Source organism: Alternaria postmessia, assembly GCF_024291825.1.
Source record: "Alternaria postmessia strain BMP 2775 chromosome Unknown scaffold_60, whole genome shotgun sequence".
NCBI classification, from domain to species: domain Eukaryota; kingdom Fungi; phylum Ascomycota; class Dothideomycetes; order Pleosporales; family Pleosporaceae; genus Alternaria; species Alternaria postmessia.
In genome coordinates, this window is record NW_026260133.1 from 1 (window position 1) to 17,537 (window position 17,537).

Genomic DNA, 17,537 nt, shown 5'->3' on the forward strand with positions numbered 1-17,537 from the left:
CAGTTTAAGAGCTCTAAACTGAACTGACTGATAAGACGAGAGCTCTAAACTGACACTGAACTGACTGCCAAGCAATCAGTCAGTCAGTCAGTCTCATCAGTTTGGATTGATTGTTAGCAACTCTGACACGACGTCGGTGACGGCCGAATCGTCGGCAGTATCTGGGTCTGTGGCGTATATAATGTCGGCGGCGGCGGCGGCGAACGCATCCTCATCGCGCGCATACATGTCAATAGAGCCGTGAGGCATCTCCGTCTCCTCAGGCATGTTCCAGATACCACACTTGACGTGTGTCATCTTCTTGCCAAGGTCCGACGCCATCGGTTCGTCCGAGTAAGCCGCGTCCTTGGGCCTGATAGCGACAAGAAGCTTGCGACCAGCTCCGCAGCCGTTCTCGTAAAAGACACAGATGATGTCGTGTCGTAGAGACGTGTGTTTTACGTCGTGAGCCACGTGGTTGTTGAGCTTTTTACAACGGTTAGCAAGTCCCTCGTCAATATCCATGCTAGTAGTGCTACTGGTGATTTTGGCGATGAGTGGCAGATCTGCCTCGGAGGCAGTGTGGACGGCGACGTCAGAGGACGTATCCTCATCTCGTGCACTGACGTTAGGAAAGCCATAGATTCCACACTTGATGTGTGTGATCTGGCTGCCAACGTCCGATGAGATGGCCTGATCAAGGTATCCGAACATATTGGGTTTGAGGGTGAGGAGAGGAGCGCCATCGCAGTCGGATGCGAAGAATTGGCAGGCAGCAAAGTTATGCTGGGTCGTGTGCGTGACACGACGGCCGACGCGATCGCTGAGCCTGGTGCAGATGTACATGGAGTTTTCCTTGAGCTCGATACTGGTAATGTCGCTGGAGATCCTCGCAAGGAGATACTGCGTCTTGGTGGAGGTGGTGACTTCATTGGTATCCGCCCCGGTGGACTGATCGGTGGTCGTATCGAGAGTCACATCTTCGTTATGGGTTTCAAGCTCAAGCTCGCCAGCATCCCTCTTCCACTCGCCCCTTCGAAACAATGCGTACTTGAGGTCATTGCCAAACTCTGCGGGTGGCTCAAACCGATGAGACTTATCAATGGTCCTGGTGATATACCGTACATTGCCACTGCACCCGTTGCTGTCGTCGTAGAACTTGCACATCAATCCCGCCTTCTGGACGATGATGGTGACATGATGCGCAACATTTGGAGAAAGCTGCACACACGTATCTATCCACCTCTTTGGAAAAGCGTTGCCGTAGGAATCCTCAGTGCAGATATTCAGAAAGTGGTTCCTGGAGTCGGGTGTGATGCAGTTGGAGACTGGAGAGACGAGTGCTCGGCTTTCGTCGGGCTGAACGAAAGAGTCAAGGTCAGGAGAGGAGTCATGCGCCCCTCTGGCCTCAATCTCAGCAGCATCTCCCATCTGTTTTCTCCTGCACATTACAAACTCAGCCCGCTTACCGAACGGGGCAGGGATGTCGGTATGGCGGTTAACGGTAGCGATCATATGCTCGCTATTGCAGTGGTTACTGCCATCGTAGAAAAAGCAGATGATACCGTCTGATTGAGACGTATCAATGACTTCATGTGCAACAGCGTGACTAAGGGCCGTGCAATGGTTCAGTAAGTTGACACCCAGAAGGTTGGTGATGACGTGCCTGCCGCAGACATGAATAAGCCATTTTTCGGGGTCTAAGGTACTGCATTGAGGGGCCGCTCCAGGCAAGAGATTGGACTCGATCGTGGGTTGAGAGACGTTGGGGACGAGCTGGACGGCGGAGGACTGTGGTGTGGGCGCAGCGATGGCAAGACCAACGAGGCCGAGCAAACCAGCGAGGAGATTATGAACTCGCATGATCACTACTGCGGGAGGTTTTTCTAACGGTTCTGTAGCTTATTGCAAATGAACAAGTCACTTACCCTGTCCAATCAGTCGCTGGACCGACCGAAACAGCGGGGAACTGAGTTGGCTATAGTGTCAGCTCTAGAGCTACCGAATAGTCCTGTTAGTGGCTTCGACAGCCAAGTTGAGAAAAGAAGTAGAGTAAAAAGAGAGTAGGTGGAAGAGAAAGAAGTAGGAGAGGAAAACGAGGGAATTGATATAGAGCGACAGCGAGGCCAAAGAGGGCGGTCGATAGGCGCGCTCTTACCCTGTGAGTGACAAACGGAGCTTCGACCAGTAGGGGAAACACGATGCGAGTGAAAAGTAAGAGGGGCAGCGAGATGAGAGTGCGTGATGGTCAGGTAGACCCATCCATTCAACCATGGTATTGCAATGACCCATGAGTGACCAGCCACTCTCAACTTCATACTAGTAGCCTGCGTTGAAGCACTGCTCATGGTTCGCGGCATCGCAACAGGAACATAGTCTTTGATTGTACCCAACAAATCGAGCTCCAAACGAGTGACATGAAAAGGGAAGCAGCAGATAGGAGACAGACAAGAGACATCCAGCATCACCAAAGTAATGGAAGAAAGGACGACGAACTGATTTCCCTCCTTCCCCTCCTATATTCAAACATAGCCTGCGTCTGCGAGATGCTAGATGCTATATAGAACGCCTCTGCGCTACGAGGCTTAGGGGAATCAGCGGAGGAGACAGAGGAGAGAGAGAGAGAGAGAGAGAAAAACGTCCACTATCCTCCCCTCCGCCTCCCCCAGTCCACCAAACCCCACACATTGCCTCCCTTCTACGGATCAAGATCCCGATTAATATTATACTGCCGATAGCCAAATCCATCCATAGTGACCCAATGGCCCAGGGCCTCCATCTCAGCCCACACCTCAGGATACCTCTTCTTGATCCACTCCTCGACCCTGCGCTGCCTCTCGATATTCGCCGTGCAATTAAACCAGCCACCCAGACTAATTTTGTCTTTCGTTAGCAAAAAACTTATCCTCTGAACCATCCCAAGAAAAAAACGCAGTTTGGGTGAGAAGAAGGGGAGAAAAAAAAACAAAGAACTCACATATCCAAATCCGGTCTCCACCCCCAATCCTCCTCCACACTCTCAACCAACTGCAACGCCTCATCATGATTATGATTCCTCGCCACAGCACACAAATATGCCGTCCAAATCCTCTTATCAATCTCAACATCCTGCTCCCTCAGCCTCTTCCAAATCGCCCTCGCATGCTCACCTCCAGCGTGCGTCCCCTCGGTCGCTCTAAACGCAATCGCCAGACTATTATAACTCGGCCCTTCTCTCGACTCGCAAATCTCGCGCCAAAAGCCGAGTGCTTTACGGTTCTCGCCCGTCGCCGCATACGCCAGCATGAGGGCGTTGCGCAGCTGGGTATCCATTTCGACATTGAGGTCGAGTTTGAGTTGGTTGTGCGCGAGTTCGAGCGACTCGGCGTCCTGGCAGCGTGCGAATCCGGTGAAGGCTGCAATGTAGACGTCGCGGGTTGCCGTGTGTGTTGGGGAAACGTGGTTGCGCATGTGGAAGAAGACGTGGCATGCCATGTCGGAACGGTTGCGACTGAAGAACTCGTTCATGATGGGAATGCGGACTTCTCGGGGTGTTTCGGGGAAGACGTTGCGTAGGATTTGGTATCCGTCCCAGGCATCTGCTGTGCTGGTTTCGCCGTCGTGGATGAAGACGCGAAGCGCGTCCTGGATGGTTGTCCGCTGTTCGGGGGAGTACTGGTGTGCGTGCACTTGGAGGAGGTCCATGGCGTCATGGATTTCCCCTCTCCGGAGATGAAGAAGGGTAAGTGCTGCGACAGTCTCTGGTTCAAAGTTGGCTTTGCGCTCATGAAGGTCGTCGACCATGGCCATGAGCTCATCAAAGTGATGTTGTTTCGATACGCAGAGGACGCGGATTAGTTCGTTGATGACTGCAACACTACGCTTATCGCCGGAAAAGAAGCCTTGTAGGTTGAAGTAGGCAGCCCTAGCCCCATCGAGGTCTCCAACGGAGATGCGGTACTGCATCTGCATCATATAGGTGATCTCGTCTGGGTGGATCCCGCGCTTTTCTCCTAGGACAATGTAGCGCTCGGCCATGTACGGGTCTTGTTTCGACATGCAATGCTCTACCAAGGTATTGATAGTTGTAGTGTCTGGCCGTATCACGGGGGTGGTCGGGTCCTTGCGCCGTGCTTCGTCATTCCGGCGTACTAGAACATCCATCATGCGTGCGATTTCGTCTGGCCCTTTGCCAATAGCGACGGACCAGAGAAAGATTGCGTCCCATGAATCTTTGGATGGCATGTCATCTTTGAGCATAGTTGCGATTACCTGCTGACCAAAGGTCAAATCGCCCTCTGCGGCACAAGCCTTGAGCAGTGCAGAGCTGGTGCTCCCCAATGGCTGCGTAGGCTCCTGGTTGAGTTTGGTGTAAACAGGCTGGGCATACCAGAACTTGGCCTTGTCCAGGTCTCTACGCTCAGCGTAGAATGACACAAGTTTGTTTTGAGCGGGTTTGGTCAAGGGCATTAAGGCCTCTTTGAAAGCATCAACAGTCTTGGATACCTCGTTCAAATCGCCCTCGCGGGTGACTCCTCCAAGTATGGTGTGCCAGGCAGCCAGTATGGTATGACGTACCCGAGAACTTGCAGTTGCGTCGTATTTGAACGCGTGCACCGCCATGTCTCTCGCTTCGGTAGTCGCGCCGAACAAAGATAGCACTTGGATCTGTTTCCACTTGGTGTACATGTCGAGTGGGATGCCCATGTGTTCCAATTTCTTCTTCTTCTCATCCGCCCCCTTGTCTGACTGCTGCTCCATCAACTTGGCCATCTGATCGACGACAAGCCGACCGAACATAATGTGCGCATTGCCCAAAACTTCGGGCCGCTTTGAAGTATCCAGCAGGTTCTCCATAACATTCTCAAGATCGTGCCTATTCAACCACGGCTGCTTGTCTTCTCTTGGATTTGCCAGCAGATATTGAAAGGCTTGATGTGCGCTCGCTACGTGCCAGTCCTCGAAGGTGCCTTTTCTCTGCGCAAAGAAGTCTTTGATTGCATCTGCAACCTCGCTCGGTTTCGGCGGCCTGACGGAATTCGCCTGCGCATATGACACCTCGGCCATCTTGCTCAGTCCGGGCGGGGCCTCTGCAGGCTTGAGCTTCCGACGCTGTTTGAACAAATCTCCAAAGAAGGTCCGGCGCTGGGTTTGTGGGAGCGAGCGGGCGCCGTGCTGTGTGACTACGCGGGGTCGAAGGGCTCGGTAGCGACATCCTCGGTATAGCAGCGGCTCGTTGGCGATGATGTTGCGGAAAACGACGCGGGTCAGGTGTGAGGGCATGGCGGCGAAGTTGGTCAAGTGGTGGACAAAAAGTGTAGTGACGTAACTGTTTGGGTGCAATTGGCGCACCGAGGAAGATTGTATCTACACGAACAGGGTATCCATGGGCGGAGGAATAGTATCTACACGAAGAAGACGAGACGGAAGTAGAGCGCGGGGGTCAAGGTGCAAGTGAGGGGAGCATTGCGGGAAGCTCTTCTCTGCCGTGAAATCATATGGCGCTAAGAAAGTCCAACCTCCGACCACCGAGGCCGCTCCGCATCGCATCCCGAAAAGTCACCACGACGACGACAACGGCGACACACCACCTGCCAACATGTCCGTGATGCGATTACCACTTCGGCCCCTACCCTCGGCAGGCAGGACCTGCATGCGCTACTTCTCTTCGGCCTCGAAGAAGCAAGGTGAGCCGACAATCCCCTCAATTCCACACACTCACACATGAATCTAACACCACCCACAGAAGACGTCCTCGATATCCTCAAAACCTCCACCGCCGGCCGCCACCCTTCCAACACCGGTGCTCCATTCCCTTCGAGTTCCCCATCCAAGTCCCCATCCAAGTCCCCGTCCACGCCCCCTCCCACCTCCGCCTTGTCGCGCTTCGCCCGCGGCGCCGGTCTCGACAGCACCACGCCCTCGCGCGAGCTCGCCGAATCCGAACGCATAGCCCAGTACCAGCGCCAGATATACCGCAAATGGCAGCCCGGCGACGTGTACGCGCCACACGACCTCAGCGGGACCGAGCAGAAGAAGTGGAAGTACGGGCGCAAGAAGCCGCAGCAAGATGCTTTTGATGTATTGGGCATCAATCCCGTCTTGGAGTACAAGAACTTTACCATGATGTCCGAGTACATGACTGAGATGGGCCGGATAAAGCATTCAAAGGATACGGGCTTACGGCCTAAGAATCAGAGGAAGATTGCCAAGGCGATACGGAGGGCGGTTGGGTTGGGGCTTATGCCTAGTGTGCATAGGCATCCGTTGGTGTTGAAGAAGAGTTCGCCAACTAGATTCTTGTAAGAGAGGGGTTGATGTATGATAACAAAGGAAACCTCATAGGTATATATGGCAGCATAGCAGTATATCGTTCATCTGAGTTGTGGTACCACGTGCGTTACGAGGAACATGACCTCTTCGGGCTTGAAAAGGAGACGATTTGCGCCAGAGACGAGGGAGACGTCCACCCACTCAGCTCAATTGATAGACTTGATACTTTGGCAAGAAGAATTAATTCTTCTTTACTTGCTAATCTAGCTAATAACCCGTCTGGTTCTTTCCTTGCTTCTCAATCCACATCTTGATCATCTTCTGCTGCGCACTCACAATCTCCATGGCATGATCGTCATCGTACAAATCATACCACCCAGGACTCTCATGCGGTGGGTCGCCCGCCCACACCATCCCAAACTCATTCGCAAGCTGTGTCTCAGGTCTCCAGATACCGCCGTAAGCCCAGGGCGAGGTACCAATGTACGCGCCGCCATTACGAAACTCGTCCATGACGGCGCCAATAATGGTAGTAAAGTAAGCATCTTTATGCGTCGTCGAAGCCGTCGACAGATACGGATACTCTCTATCCTCATTCTCCCAATTATCCCTCGCCATGCCGAATTCCTCGAGGAAAACCGGTTTACCAATGTCCTTGGCCCACGAGCTCGAATTCTTCATAAAGGCACGCGCAAAGTCTTGTGCAGCGACGAGATTGGCGTCGGTGGCGTTGTACATGTCGTACACGCCCCAGTTCTGCACCCAGCAGTGCGTCGTGGCGTAGTCGACGGTGGAAAAGTTGTTCACCCGCTTGAAGTAGTATTCGCCTTGCTTGGCTTCGAGACCCACGCTGATGAGCTGCTTGGGGCCTAGAGACCGGATGTAGGCTGATATGCGGTCGACCCAGGGGAAGAGCAGGTCGTCGGGATTCGGCTCCAGGAAGATGTTGTATGGGCCTGTGTACCCCAGTTCATCACTCGGCTGGGGTTCATTGGCGAGTTGCCAGGTCATGATGGTCGGATCTTCGGTATATAAGCGCCCGGTAATGGTGTTGCGTCGGCTCATGACGGTTTTGATGTGGTCTTTGTACCACGTCTCGGCTTGCGTGTTGTTGTAGATCAAGTTGGCGAAGCGCGTAAAGTTACTGTATGGAGCCGCGTTCACGCCTTCTTCGGTGTAGTTTCCCCATCCCGTTCCAGGTGTTTCGCGCTGCGGCGGTGCGGTCAGATTCCAGGACTCTGGGTAGGGAATCGCCGTGTTGTTGTTGGCCCAGGAGACGTATTGGGCGAAGCCGCCGCTCCATTGCCATTCGTTGTTCAACGTCATGGTGGCGCGCATACCGCGTTTTGACATCTCCGCCAGGCAGATGTCGAGACCTGTGAAGACGTCTTCGTTATACTGGCCCGGGGCGGACATGAGCGGCGGGTTCATTCTAAATGGCTGTGGAGTTGGAGCGCCTTCTGATGCGGCCATGATACGCAGGTGGTTTATGCCTTTGGATGCCATTTGGTCGAGCTCTGTGACTAGGCGCGAGTAGTTGCCGCCTGCGGATGGACCTGCGGCGAGATTCATACAAGCCCAGTAGTTGATACCTTGATCATGGTCAGTCTGTGGCTTCAAGAGACCTGAAGACGATATTACCAGTAAGATAGTATAATCCATCGTCATTATACAATCGCAGTCCATCCACATAGACAAAGTCGTCGTCTGGAATTGCACTGTCATTACCTCCTCTCGGAAGCACAGAGCCCGCAGCCAGCGAGGCGAACAACACCTGAAGAGCTGCTTTCATCTCGAGAACCCAAAGATGCTAAGAATGTGGCTTGGACACAAGCATACGACAAAGGATCACATCGAAGCTTATATGCCCATCCGCGCAACCCGAGGCTCCGGTCCGACTATGCGAGTACCCGTGAATATCGCCTGCGGTTGACATCATATGCGGAGGAAGAACGCCCCGACGATGCGACCTTCTCCATTGGAGTGGAGATCATCGCTCTCTGCTGGAACGAGGTCTATAGGTAAGTTTTTCCGGAAATATGTAAACATACGTAGTGAAGGTAGGGATACTGCTTCCGGTGCGTGGATCCCCGTTGTAGTCTCGGAGTGTGGGTCTCCGTGATGGCTTGGGGATAGTGCGGATGCGGCTGGGGTTCGTGCAGGTAGCAGTTGCCAAGCTCCGAGTGCCGATGCAGACATGTTAGGGAGCAGTCCGTGCACGTACGCGTCTCGGTAGCTCAGCGAGGCAAGCTTCTTCATCGCGATCTTGGTCGCGGCCCAGCTCAACAGGCACACCACTAATCCGCCAACATGGACATGGACGACGAGGAAAACGACGAGATAGCAGCAGCTATGGGGTTTGCTTCGTTTGGCGGTACGAAGAAACGTAAATTCGACCACTCGCCCAAAGCCAAGCCCGATGCGAATGATGCGAGCGGTGCCAACTCGACTGCACTGGGCGTGAGAACAAAAAAGGTGGCGAGTGCAGAAGATGTCAAGAGTGAGAAACTGCAGGCCCAAAGTAATACGCTGGGTAAACAAAAGAAGAATCAAACGGCAGATGCAGGTCTTGCCAGCTTCCTAGCACGTGGCCAAAATCTTCCTGAACACGCGCTTCCGACCGCAAGTGCTCAAGCTCCGGCAGCTTCAGCCGATCAATCTGCTGGGGAGATGGTGTCTTTTGGCGGTCCTTCAGTTTCTCGGGCAGAGTTGAATATGCTGCGCAACGGTGTCAGGACGGAGAATGGAGATACAGCGTACTTCCTGTCCAGCTTTGTTGAAGACCCTTGGGCGAGGTTGAGGAAAGGGGGGAGTGGATGAGTGAGTTTCTTATAGACCTGTATGAGTAGTGTTGGGTACTGACCGTGAAGGGTAGGCGGATGTGAACTGAGGTCTTTATGTTCAACTGCTTAGAAGACTGTCACAGTTGCGCGCTGTAATCGAACAACATCTGGCACCTATGGACGTGCGCATGTACGGACTTTTGTCTTCATCATCCTTGATTCTCCGCTTCTCCAAGAAGCAGCAAAGGTTTCAACGGCCGATACGCCTTGTATGATTCAGCAATGCATTCAGATAGTAACCACGTGGAAGGACAGCGTCCAGGCGTGGGCATACGCGTCTGTAACGATTAACTGCTAGCATGAACACGAGCGCGGAGCAAGTATATTTTGGGTCGGAGTTTTCCAACGAACCTAGCGTAAGGCGTAGTTGACATGTGCGCTATCCCTTCTTTCGTTAGCATCAGAATAACTTAGCGTGTCCCTGGAAACCGACCTTCCTACCCCGCAAACTCTCTCTTCATGCTCGTAAAGTTCAAGGAATCGTCAACATGGATAGTGCAGCAGATCTGGATGCTTTCTTCGCCTTCCAGGATAACCAGTTCGGCTCAGATCAAACCTTGGACGATGGCACTTTCGCTGGTTTGTCCGAAGCACTGGCAGCTTCTAACGCTGCATCCTGTCAGTATAACGAAAACTGGATGATGGATTCGTCGCTTTTGGATCTATCGAACAACTCTACTGCATCTTCGTCGCCCTTTCCTACGCCAAGCGCTTCAATCTCCAGACCCAAACTCGGCAGCCGCTTCTCCAGAGAAGTCATCCGTACGCTCAAAGATTGGCTTTCTGTTCATCAAAAGCACCCTTACCCTACTGAGAGTGAGATGCTGGCCCTCCAGGATCGTACGGGATTGAACAAGGCGCAGCTCACGAACTGGTTTGCGAATGCCCGTCGACGTGGCAAAGTGCAGAGCGTTCGACCGACCTCGCCGCAAGTAAAGAACTCACCCACCTCTCCCATCGATATCATCCCGAGACCTGGCACACCTGCTATCAAAATGGCATCGAACCACAAAGATCCGATGCAGCGCTGGGTAGAGTCGCCACCAGAACATGAACCTGCGGCTGTTGGCGATATCGCTCGTGCCATGGCTTCCACTTCACGTGAGTCATCTTGTCAACCTTGCAACCACTGCGCTTTGTCTGGTTCAGTGAGAGTTTCGTACTAACTGTGCTCAGGTGAAGATGCTGGAGGTTTTGCATACCATCAGCCATGGCAGTCACCATATGCCATATCCTCAGCAAGCAGTGCAAGAACGTCCCAATCGAGTGAATTTTCAGGCCATTGCTCATCAGGATCCCAAAACTCTCTCAAAATGCGTCGTGCTCCACGCAAGAAAAGGGTCGCCCGACGTCGACGTCTGGAACCAGAGATTACCCTGCCTATCAGCATGCCGTACCAATGCACCTTCTGCACGGAAGTCTTCAAGACCAAATACGACTGGCAGCGTCACGAAAAGTCGCTCCATTTACCACTCGAGCGATGGATTTGCGCGCTTCAGGGCCCTCGTACTACCAAGGAGTCGCTCGGAGAGCAGTGTTGTGTCTTTTGCGGCGAGGTTCGGCCGGATGACGCACATATTGAAGCGCACCACTACTCGGCATGTCAGGAGAGAAGTCTCCAGGAGCGCACATTTCACCGCAAAGACCACCTAGTCCAGCACCTCCGCTTAGTGCATGGCGTCGAGTTCTCGGATTGGTCCATGGCCCGCTGGATGCTGCCTATACCTGACGTCAGGTCAAGATGCGGATTCTGTGGCATCACAATGAGTACATGGTCGGAAAGAACCGATCATATTGCTGATCACTTCAAGTCTGGTGTGACAATGGCCAGTTGGCAAGGTGATTGGGGGTTCGACGCGTCTGTTGTACCATTAGTCGAGACCGCTATTCCTCCTGGTACGATACTGCTCGGCTGGTCTTTGGAAATTCTATCAAACTGACATCACTCTAGATCTCATCGATTGGGAAAGAGGTACTCTTATTCCTATGAAAGGTAGCGATCCATCTTGGGGTACCCCGCCAAACGCATACGAGCTGCTCAAAGTTGAGACCGAGTTCTTCATTCAGCGCTATTTCGACAAGCACGGCCACCTACCAGACAACGATACTATGCAGCTGGAAGCTTGTCGCATCATCTTCGCGGCCGAGACTACTTCGGTCATGCCAGATCGTCTTAATGAGGTTTCATGGCTTCGAGACCTGATGATGTCTTCTCCTGAGTTGACCGAGCGCGCAAGGTTCCAGCCCGTCCGATCCTCCCGCGAGAGCAGGCATTTTCCGCTACGGATAAATGCCAAAGACCATCTATTCGAACAATGCCCTTTGGAGGCGCAACTCCGTGGCTTCGTCACCCAGCGCACTGCGGCAGGGGAAAGTCTCGACGACGTACAACTGTACAACGAAGCATGCCAGATCATTCGACGCATGGAACAAGAGTCTAGCACACCATCCGACGTGTTTGCGAACTGGATCGTCAAAGGCATCTACTCTGGCACAAACTGGATTTTGCCCTTCAAGCAACGCGCTGCTATATATGATACCGTCACCACCGATTTCCCAACAGAAAGCGACTCGACTCAGTTACTAAACCTCTCCTGGCCAAACTCACCTTACAAAGAAGCATCAATCTCCGCCCTCGGCACCGCAAGTCCATCCAAACAGACACACGACTTCTTCACCTCCTCCCTCCCCGCTTTCCCAGAAGACACGCCGCCTCCTCCCATGCTGCCTGAATCGACGACTACCGCCACGCAGGTAGACATGTACGGTCGCTTGCGCTCTTTGCTACCTGATGATACCAATTTTTACCGCATCTTCGATAGCGATATGAGGCGGTGGGCGGCGTCGACGCTCTCGCCCAAGAATCCGAATTGTCATGTTCCGAGCGATGAGGAGATTCAGCATCAGGCGAGGTGGATCATGTATGATGGGGATGATCCGTGGAATCAGACGCCGGCGGATTTTCCGAATTGGTTGTTGAGGTTTAAGAGGGAGGTGGGGATTGGGGGTGGTGCTGGGGGTGGTGCTGGGGAGGCGGTGAAGTTGGGGGATTTGGTGGGGTAGTGGATGGGATGCTCGTAATTGGTCTACTTCCTCCAAGCCCTTTCGCCTTTGTAGTGTAGGATGTGCTCGTGCACAGTCATGCGGGATCAGGGCTAGTTCTCAGATGTCGTGTCGTCGAACAATGCAATGACCACTCTTTGTCTTAAATGTCCAGACTTTTTTCTTAGGTCGCAGACCTGAATAGTCAGTCAGAATCTTCCCAGTCTGAATCTCCCTCGTTTGCATGTATTTCCAGTTGGGTCGATGGTGACCAATTCTCCAGAGCTTTTGCAAGCGCTATGTGACCATTGATCCTGGCAGTCTCGATGACGGTTGGACCAAATTCGCGGTATCTCTTCCATCTTTCAACGATCGGGATGTTGACTGGACTGCTGATGTCTTCATTGCGCGCACCGTTTTGCAAGAGAAAGTCGAGTAGTTTGGTATGATTCCAGGCGGCGGCCGAATGTAGCGTGAGAGGTGTGATAACGGCACCTCTCTCAACCAAGAATTTGACGCTCTTTATGTTCCGTTCATCCTCCTGCTGCTGAGCTGTTGTATGACACGCCGCTTCGAGACTTGTAAAACCCCCATTTTCCGGACGTGGCTCGTTGACATCCACGCCGTGCTCTTCGACGAGAAAGCTCATTATACGAAAACTTTCTTCAACTTCATCGTCGCACCTGGAAGCGGCTTTCTGGAGCGCGCTCCGGCCGTATCTTCCCTTGCCAGGAAGATGAACATCGGAGCCCAGACGTACGAGTTCAGTGACTAGATCGAGGTCATATCTCTGTGAAGCCTGCTGTAATGCAGTAGGTTGAGAACCTTCGGAGCCAGGTATATCAAAGCGAGCTCCGTAGGTAACCAGCAGGTCTAACATATCGATGGACTCTACTGAATGCAGAGGGGCGGGGCCGTTGGCACAAGCATTGACGTCTAGGCCTTTCTCAAGAAGGCGCTGTGCCATGTCTAGCTGATCCCATGATATAGCTTTTTTCAAAGCAAACAAGCCAGCGTGCCCTTGTATGTTTGCCCCATTCTCAATCAGAAGGTTGAGCATCCCGAGACTATCTAGCGTAACCGCAGCCGATAATGCGGTATATTCCAGCTCCTCTCTGCCTGGTTCATTGATGTCTGCACCCTGGTCGAGAAGTTTCTTAACAATCCCCAAATGGCCTGACGAAACAGCATAAGCTAGAAGGCTAATTCCACCGTCCGAACGAATATCTTCAATAACTTGAGCACCTTTCTCCAGTAATATATCTACGATTCTTTCGTTTCCACACTGGCATGATGCTTCCAGTGCTGTTCTGCCGTAGGTTATGCTAGGAGCAGCATTGACGTCTGCACCCTGTGAGATCAGTAGCCTAACGATAGCTTCCTGGTTTTTACTCTCTGGAGAATCGATTTTGATAGAGCAGGCTTGTTGCAAAGCCGTCCAACCTCGATAATTTCTTGTGTCTGGATCGGTATCGGTTTTCAGTAGTATCTGTCGGACCCAGTGGAGATCTCCTTGGCCAACTGCCTGAATCAAGGGAAGCCTTGATTGACCAAAGTTGCTCCAGTGATAATAAAACGATGGGACTAGGTACACCGCAATTTCATGAACGCGTCGAATATATCTGGCCTCCATATCACCGTTGGGTGGTATCGTAGGTGCGTAGCCTATAGGTGGTAGATGAAGTATTGTACGTGGAATTGGAACATCCGGCCAATCTTCACGATGAGCCGACATCGCTGATTCTTTAAGGAGCTCTCGCACAGACTTCTTGAAGTTCATGTCACAATTCGCGCTGTGGGGGTCAGCTAAAGTCTGTAAGTCCAGAGTATGTACCTACCATTTTCTAAACCGCCGACCAGGAGTTGCGAAACCGCATCGTGGGCAAGTTTCCAGGGTTTGAACGGAAGCGACTAAGGAGTCCCTTGGAGCATTAACAGTTTTTATACGCAATATGTTCATTAGAAGCTTAGCTCCAGGTTGAACAGCATTCGAAGAAGAACGATAATTTCTTATTCGAGGCGTGTCAACGCGGCCCTCGAAGATTGTCAGCTGATTTTGCTTGTCAACGAGCTCGAAATTGCCGTCCACTACTTCCTTCAACCCGGGGTGATCAGAGAACATGATTCTCATGGTGTCTTTCAACGTTTGTCTTGTACGACAAAGCATGATTGGGAGGACTAATGGCCTACCCAACACGTCCTCGATGTGAACATGCGAAGAGAGGACGTCTCCTTCCCATGGATATCCGAGCATTTTGGGCATCATCTTCTGCGTGGTTTGGACCGTGTCGTATATCGCTGCCACTGTGACGGAGATTTGATTGGCTTGTCCTCGAGACTCTTCCGCAAAGTTAGTCTCAGTTTGACTACATGTCCAAAAGTCAGCATCTGTGCTTCAGTGTCCGAGTATCTCTCATATGTTGATTGCGAGGAGGTAGCGATCGAAGGCGTCCATGTGCGTGCTTAACCTTCGCTCCAAACGCTGGCTATCTTCTACACTGTAGAGTGACCATTTGAGTTTCCGCAATGCAACTTTCGCTTTAGAACCTTGGCAGTTCGGCAAGCTTTGAGTGTACTTCCGAGAGTCCATCTACCCGTTTGGTGAGTGTTATCGATAGATTGAACCGACTTCAGTATACGGGTTACATACAGCGAATTCGTTCAGCAGCTTGTGACAGCGTCCAGCATGGAATAAAATACCATTCATGAAAGCTGGATCCACCCGCGAAGATGCCCTAACAGGTAAAGTCGATATGAAGTTACTGATGAGATCAAGAGATGTCTTCAGAGAACCGAGGAGCTCAACCAATGAACGGAAGTCCGCAGAAGCACCCCGGCAGTCACTCAGAGCAATCGCTATGTCGTGAGCCAGCTTTCCTACAGCGATGAGATCTCCCACCGAAAACCCGAATCCTACTGCCATGCTGAAGTGCTTGGCCACTTCGCTGCTCACGATTTTGCGGTACGTTGATGTGCGCGAGGCTGAGACACGTTGATGTTTGTAGGGTAGAGATATGTCGCTGTACACGAGGCTGAGATACGTCTCTATCCTCGAGGTTGTGCCAAAGTATGTTCTGAGTGTTGCGCAACGTTCTTGTGGCTTTCACGCTCGCAAAAAATGCGCTTCCATGTGACTGGAGACCGAACGCTGTCGCAGTTCTCGATACTAGGCAGCGCGTTATATCGGTTGGAAAGAGGTGGCGCAGTCAGCTATACACAAAGCGCTTACTCCTGCACCCTCATATGCTGCCCACTCCCCACGCTGTTGATGTGGCCTCGTCCGTGTGGTCTATTGGTCCCCAAACCACCACAATCATTTGTGGCTGTGAGTGCGAATCCAGCTGGACATACCAGCTCCCTTCTCGGTCTAGCTAAAGGTGACATATCAACGCCACACAGTGGATCTCTGGTAGGTCGTGTCGACATCCTCATCAAGAGCGCAAGCGGCACCGGTCACGACTGAAGTTAGTTAACAGGAACAGAACAGGACGTTGTGCGCAGCATGCAGAGTGCAGAGCGCAGATCGGAGCGTAGAGTGAGGGCGCGACGGATGCGTGTGTCAGTGCGCGGTGACGATCGTGTCTTAGCGCGGGGCAAGAGCGCCCCATACATGTACACAGCATTTCAGCCTCGTACTGAAATCTCCAAGGTATCACCTCTTATGAAAGTATGGTGACCCAGTCATTGCTCTGGTCATGGCAGTTCGTATTAAGACTAGGTGGCTATGGGCTTTAAAATGTCCAAGGCAGAAGAGTTGGGCGCAAAGCAGGATCGTTGTTGCACCCTGGTCTGATTGGTAAATTGCGAAAAAGCATGGTGACACAGCATGGCGAGGCTGTGCAGAGAGCGCCGCTTATCAACTGGAGATATGCCGCTTTCCAGTGGGTGCTGTTCTCTCTTCGCAAGCAATGTATATTGCCTTTACACTATAGCCCAACACTTTGTGCCACTTCATCTCCTCCTTGCCGCCGGCACAGGCACGTCCATGCGATCCTGATTTGTCGCACCTTGCATCCTTCTTTCTGCTGTCTATTCAACACCTTTCTCGTTTGGATTGCGATCTTTGGAAGCATTACAATGAACAGTATCTATGAAGCGGTGCCATTAGATCGAGACATTTCTAGCACGAACATTCGAGTCATTGGAAATCTGGTCCGTGATGAAGAGGGACGGATATCTTGCAAACTTCGGACGATATCTCTTGAATGGAAGGACGATGAACAAAGGAGCCAAAGACCCGAAAGCTACCTAGCTCTGTCATACACATGGGGTTCACCAAACGCGGGGAAGTCGATCTCGATAGATGGTAAGTCCTTCGAGGTGCGGGACAATCTTTGGGATTTCCTCAACGAGGCTTGTACCCGCGGAACTTTTACGCGTAGACCGACTCCTACTAGCGAACACTTGCGCACGATGCGCATGATGTTTCCAGGAACATGCATTCCCGGCGAAGAACAAGATTTTCTCTGGATTGATGTTATATGCATTGACCAGTCGCAAGTGGAGGAACGAAATCATCAAGTCGCAATGATGGGAAAGATATACTCACAAGCACAGAAGGTTCTGGTCTGGCTCGGTCGGTCAACTCCACTTATCGCCGACCTTCTCCATGACATGCACAGCCTGAAGATTGATGAAAACCCCAAATTGGTTTGGGAGACGATCGATGATCATGAGTGGGCGCGTAAGCGATTAGGCCTGGAAGAGCTATGCGGAATCGAGTATTGGGAGCGACTCTGGGTCGTGCAGGAGTACCTACTGGCAAAAAGTGTGGATATGTGGTGCGGCACGGATTCAGTCGATCCAGAAAAGATCAAGTGGCTGGTGTATATGGTATTCATGATTCCTTATCTCGCGAGGAGTCCCGCCATGCGACTATTGCAGGCAAGAGATGTGCGAAACGTACATACCGAACAGCTCTCCCTCCAACGACATCTCGAAGACTTCGGTATAAGAATGAAGTGTGCTGATGTGCGAGATCGCGTGTACGGACTGCTTGCGCTGATCAGCGAGAAAGAGCGTGAAAAGCTTGATATCAGGCCAGATTAGGCACTCTCCCCAGAGGACCTGTGTTGGAAATTAATCGCTGCATTAAGAAGATCACGACTTTATAGGCCAATTGAGCTAGCAGCTTACGCTGAGACTCTATCCCTAGCACTACGCCAATCACCTTATTATGTAGCGTAGATGATGAAGTGAATCGTGTTGATACAGAGTGGACTGCTCGGCGAAATTAAATCGCCTGATTGTACCATGGTTCTTGATTACCCTGTCCACACAAAATCCGATTTTGCGCGACAACCTTCTAGTTTTTTCCCTCCAAGGCACGAACATCGAGTACACTACAACCCGGTGGCGAGCTTGAATATGCCCGCTGCTAACGCGGCTAAGAGTCGCAAGATGAAGCGCACAGGTGAGTCT

General features: G+C 52.1%; 8 protein-coding genes across 8 annotated transcripts; 4 read left to right on the plus strand and 4 right to left on the minus strand.

The window, feature by feature from the left end:
• Nucleotides 1–96: 96 nt before the first annotated feature.
• J4E82_008002 (uncharacterized protein) lies at nt 97–1,842 on the minus strand (the record flags this gene model as incomplete). Its single annotated transcript, XM_051734241.1, has 1 exon — nt 97–1,842. The coding sequence occupies one exon, from the start codon at nt 1,840–1,842 to the stop codon at nt 97–99; it is 1,746 nt and encodes a 581-aa protein (XP_051585948.1).
• Nucleotides 1,843–2,677: 835 nt separating this feature from the next.
• Nucleotides 2,678–5,241, minus strand: J4E82_008003 (uncharacterized protein; the record flags this gene model as incomplete). The annotated part of the gene is made up of 2 exons (XM_051734242.1): nt 2,678–2,852; nt 2,957–5,241. The coding sequence occupies 2 exons, from the start codon at nt 5,239–5,241 to the stop codon at nt 2,678–2,680; spliced, it is 2,460 nt and encodes an 819-aa protein (XP_051585949.1).
• A 316-nt stretch (nt 5,242–5,557) lies between these two features.
• J4E82_008004 (uncharacterized protein) lies at nt 5,558–6,264 on the plus strand (the record flags this gene model as incomplete). The annotated part of the gene is made up of 2 exons (XM_051734243.1): nt 5,558–5,645; nt 5,705–6,264. The coding sequence occupies 2 exons, from the start codon at nt 5,558–5,560 to the stop codon at nt 6,262–6,264; spliced, it is 648 nt and encodes a 215-aa protein (XP_051585950.1).
• Nucleotides 6,265–6,498: 234 nt separating this feature from the next.
• Nucleotides 6,499–8,023, minus strand: J4E82_008005 (uncharacterized protein; the record flags this gene model as incomplete). The annotated part of the gene is made up of 2 exons (XM_051734244.1): nt 6,499–7,823; nt 7,873–8,023. The coding sequence occupies 2 exons, from the start codon at nt 8,021–8,023 to the stop codon at nt 6,499–6,501; spliced, it is 1,476 nt and encodes a 491-aa protein (XP_051585951.1).
• Nucleotides 8,024–8,541: 518 nt separating this feature from the next.
• J4E82_008006 (uncharacterized protein) lies at nt 8,542–9,051 on the plus strand (the record flags this gene model as incomplete). Its single annotated transcript, XM_051734245.1, has 1 exon — nt 8,542–9,051. One exon carries the CDS (start codon nt 8,542–8,544, stop codon nt 9,049–9,051), a length of 510 nt encoding a protein of 169 aa, XP_051585952.1.
• Nucleotides 9,052–9,562: 511 nt separating this feature from the next.
• J4E82_008007 (uncharacterized protein) lies at nt 9,563–12,137 on the plus strand (the record flags this gene model as incomplete). Its single annotated transcript, XM_051734246.1, has 3 exons — nt 9,563–10,175; nt 10,251–10,970; nt 11,026–12,137. The coding sequence occupies 3 exons, from the start codon at nt 9,563–9,565 to the stop codon at nt 12,135–12,137; spliced, it is 2,445 nt and encodes an 814-aa protein (XP_051585953.1).
• A 184-nt stretch (nt 12,138–12,321) lies between these two features.
• Nucleotides 12,322–13,749, minus strand: J4E82_008008 (uncharacterized protein; the record flags this gene model as incomplete). Its single annotated transcript, XM_051734247.1, has 1 exon — nt 12,322–13,749. The coding sequence occupies one exon, from the start codon at nt 13,747–13,749 to the stop codon at nt 12,322–12,324; it is 1,428 nt and encodes a 475-aa protein (XP_051585954.1).
• Nucleotides 13,750–16,643: 2,894 nt separating this feature from the next.
• J4E82_008009 (uncharacterized protein) lies at nt 16,644–17,165 on the plus strand (the record flags this gene model as incomplete). Its single annotated transcript, XM_051734248.1, has 1 exon — nt 16,644–17,165. One exon carries the CDS (start codon nt 16,644–16,646, stop codon nt 17,163–17,165), a length of 522 nt encoding a protein of 173 aa, XP_051585955.1.
• Nucleotides 17,166–17,537: the final 372 nt, after the last annotated feature.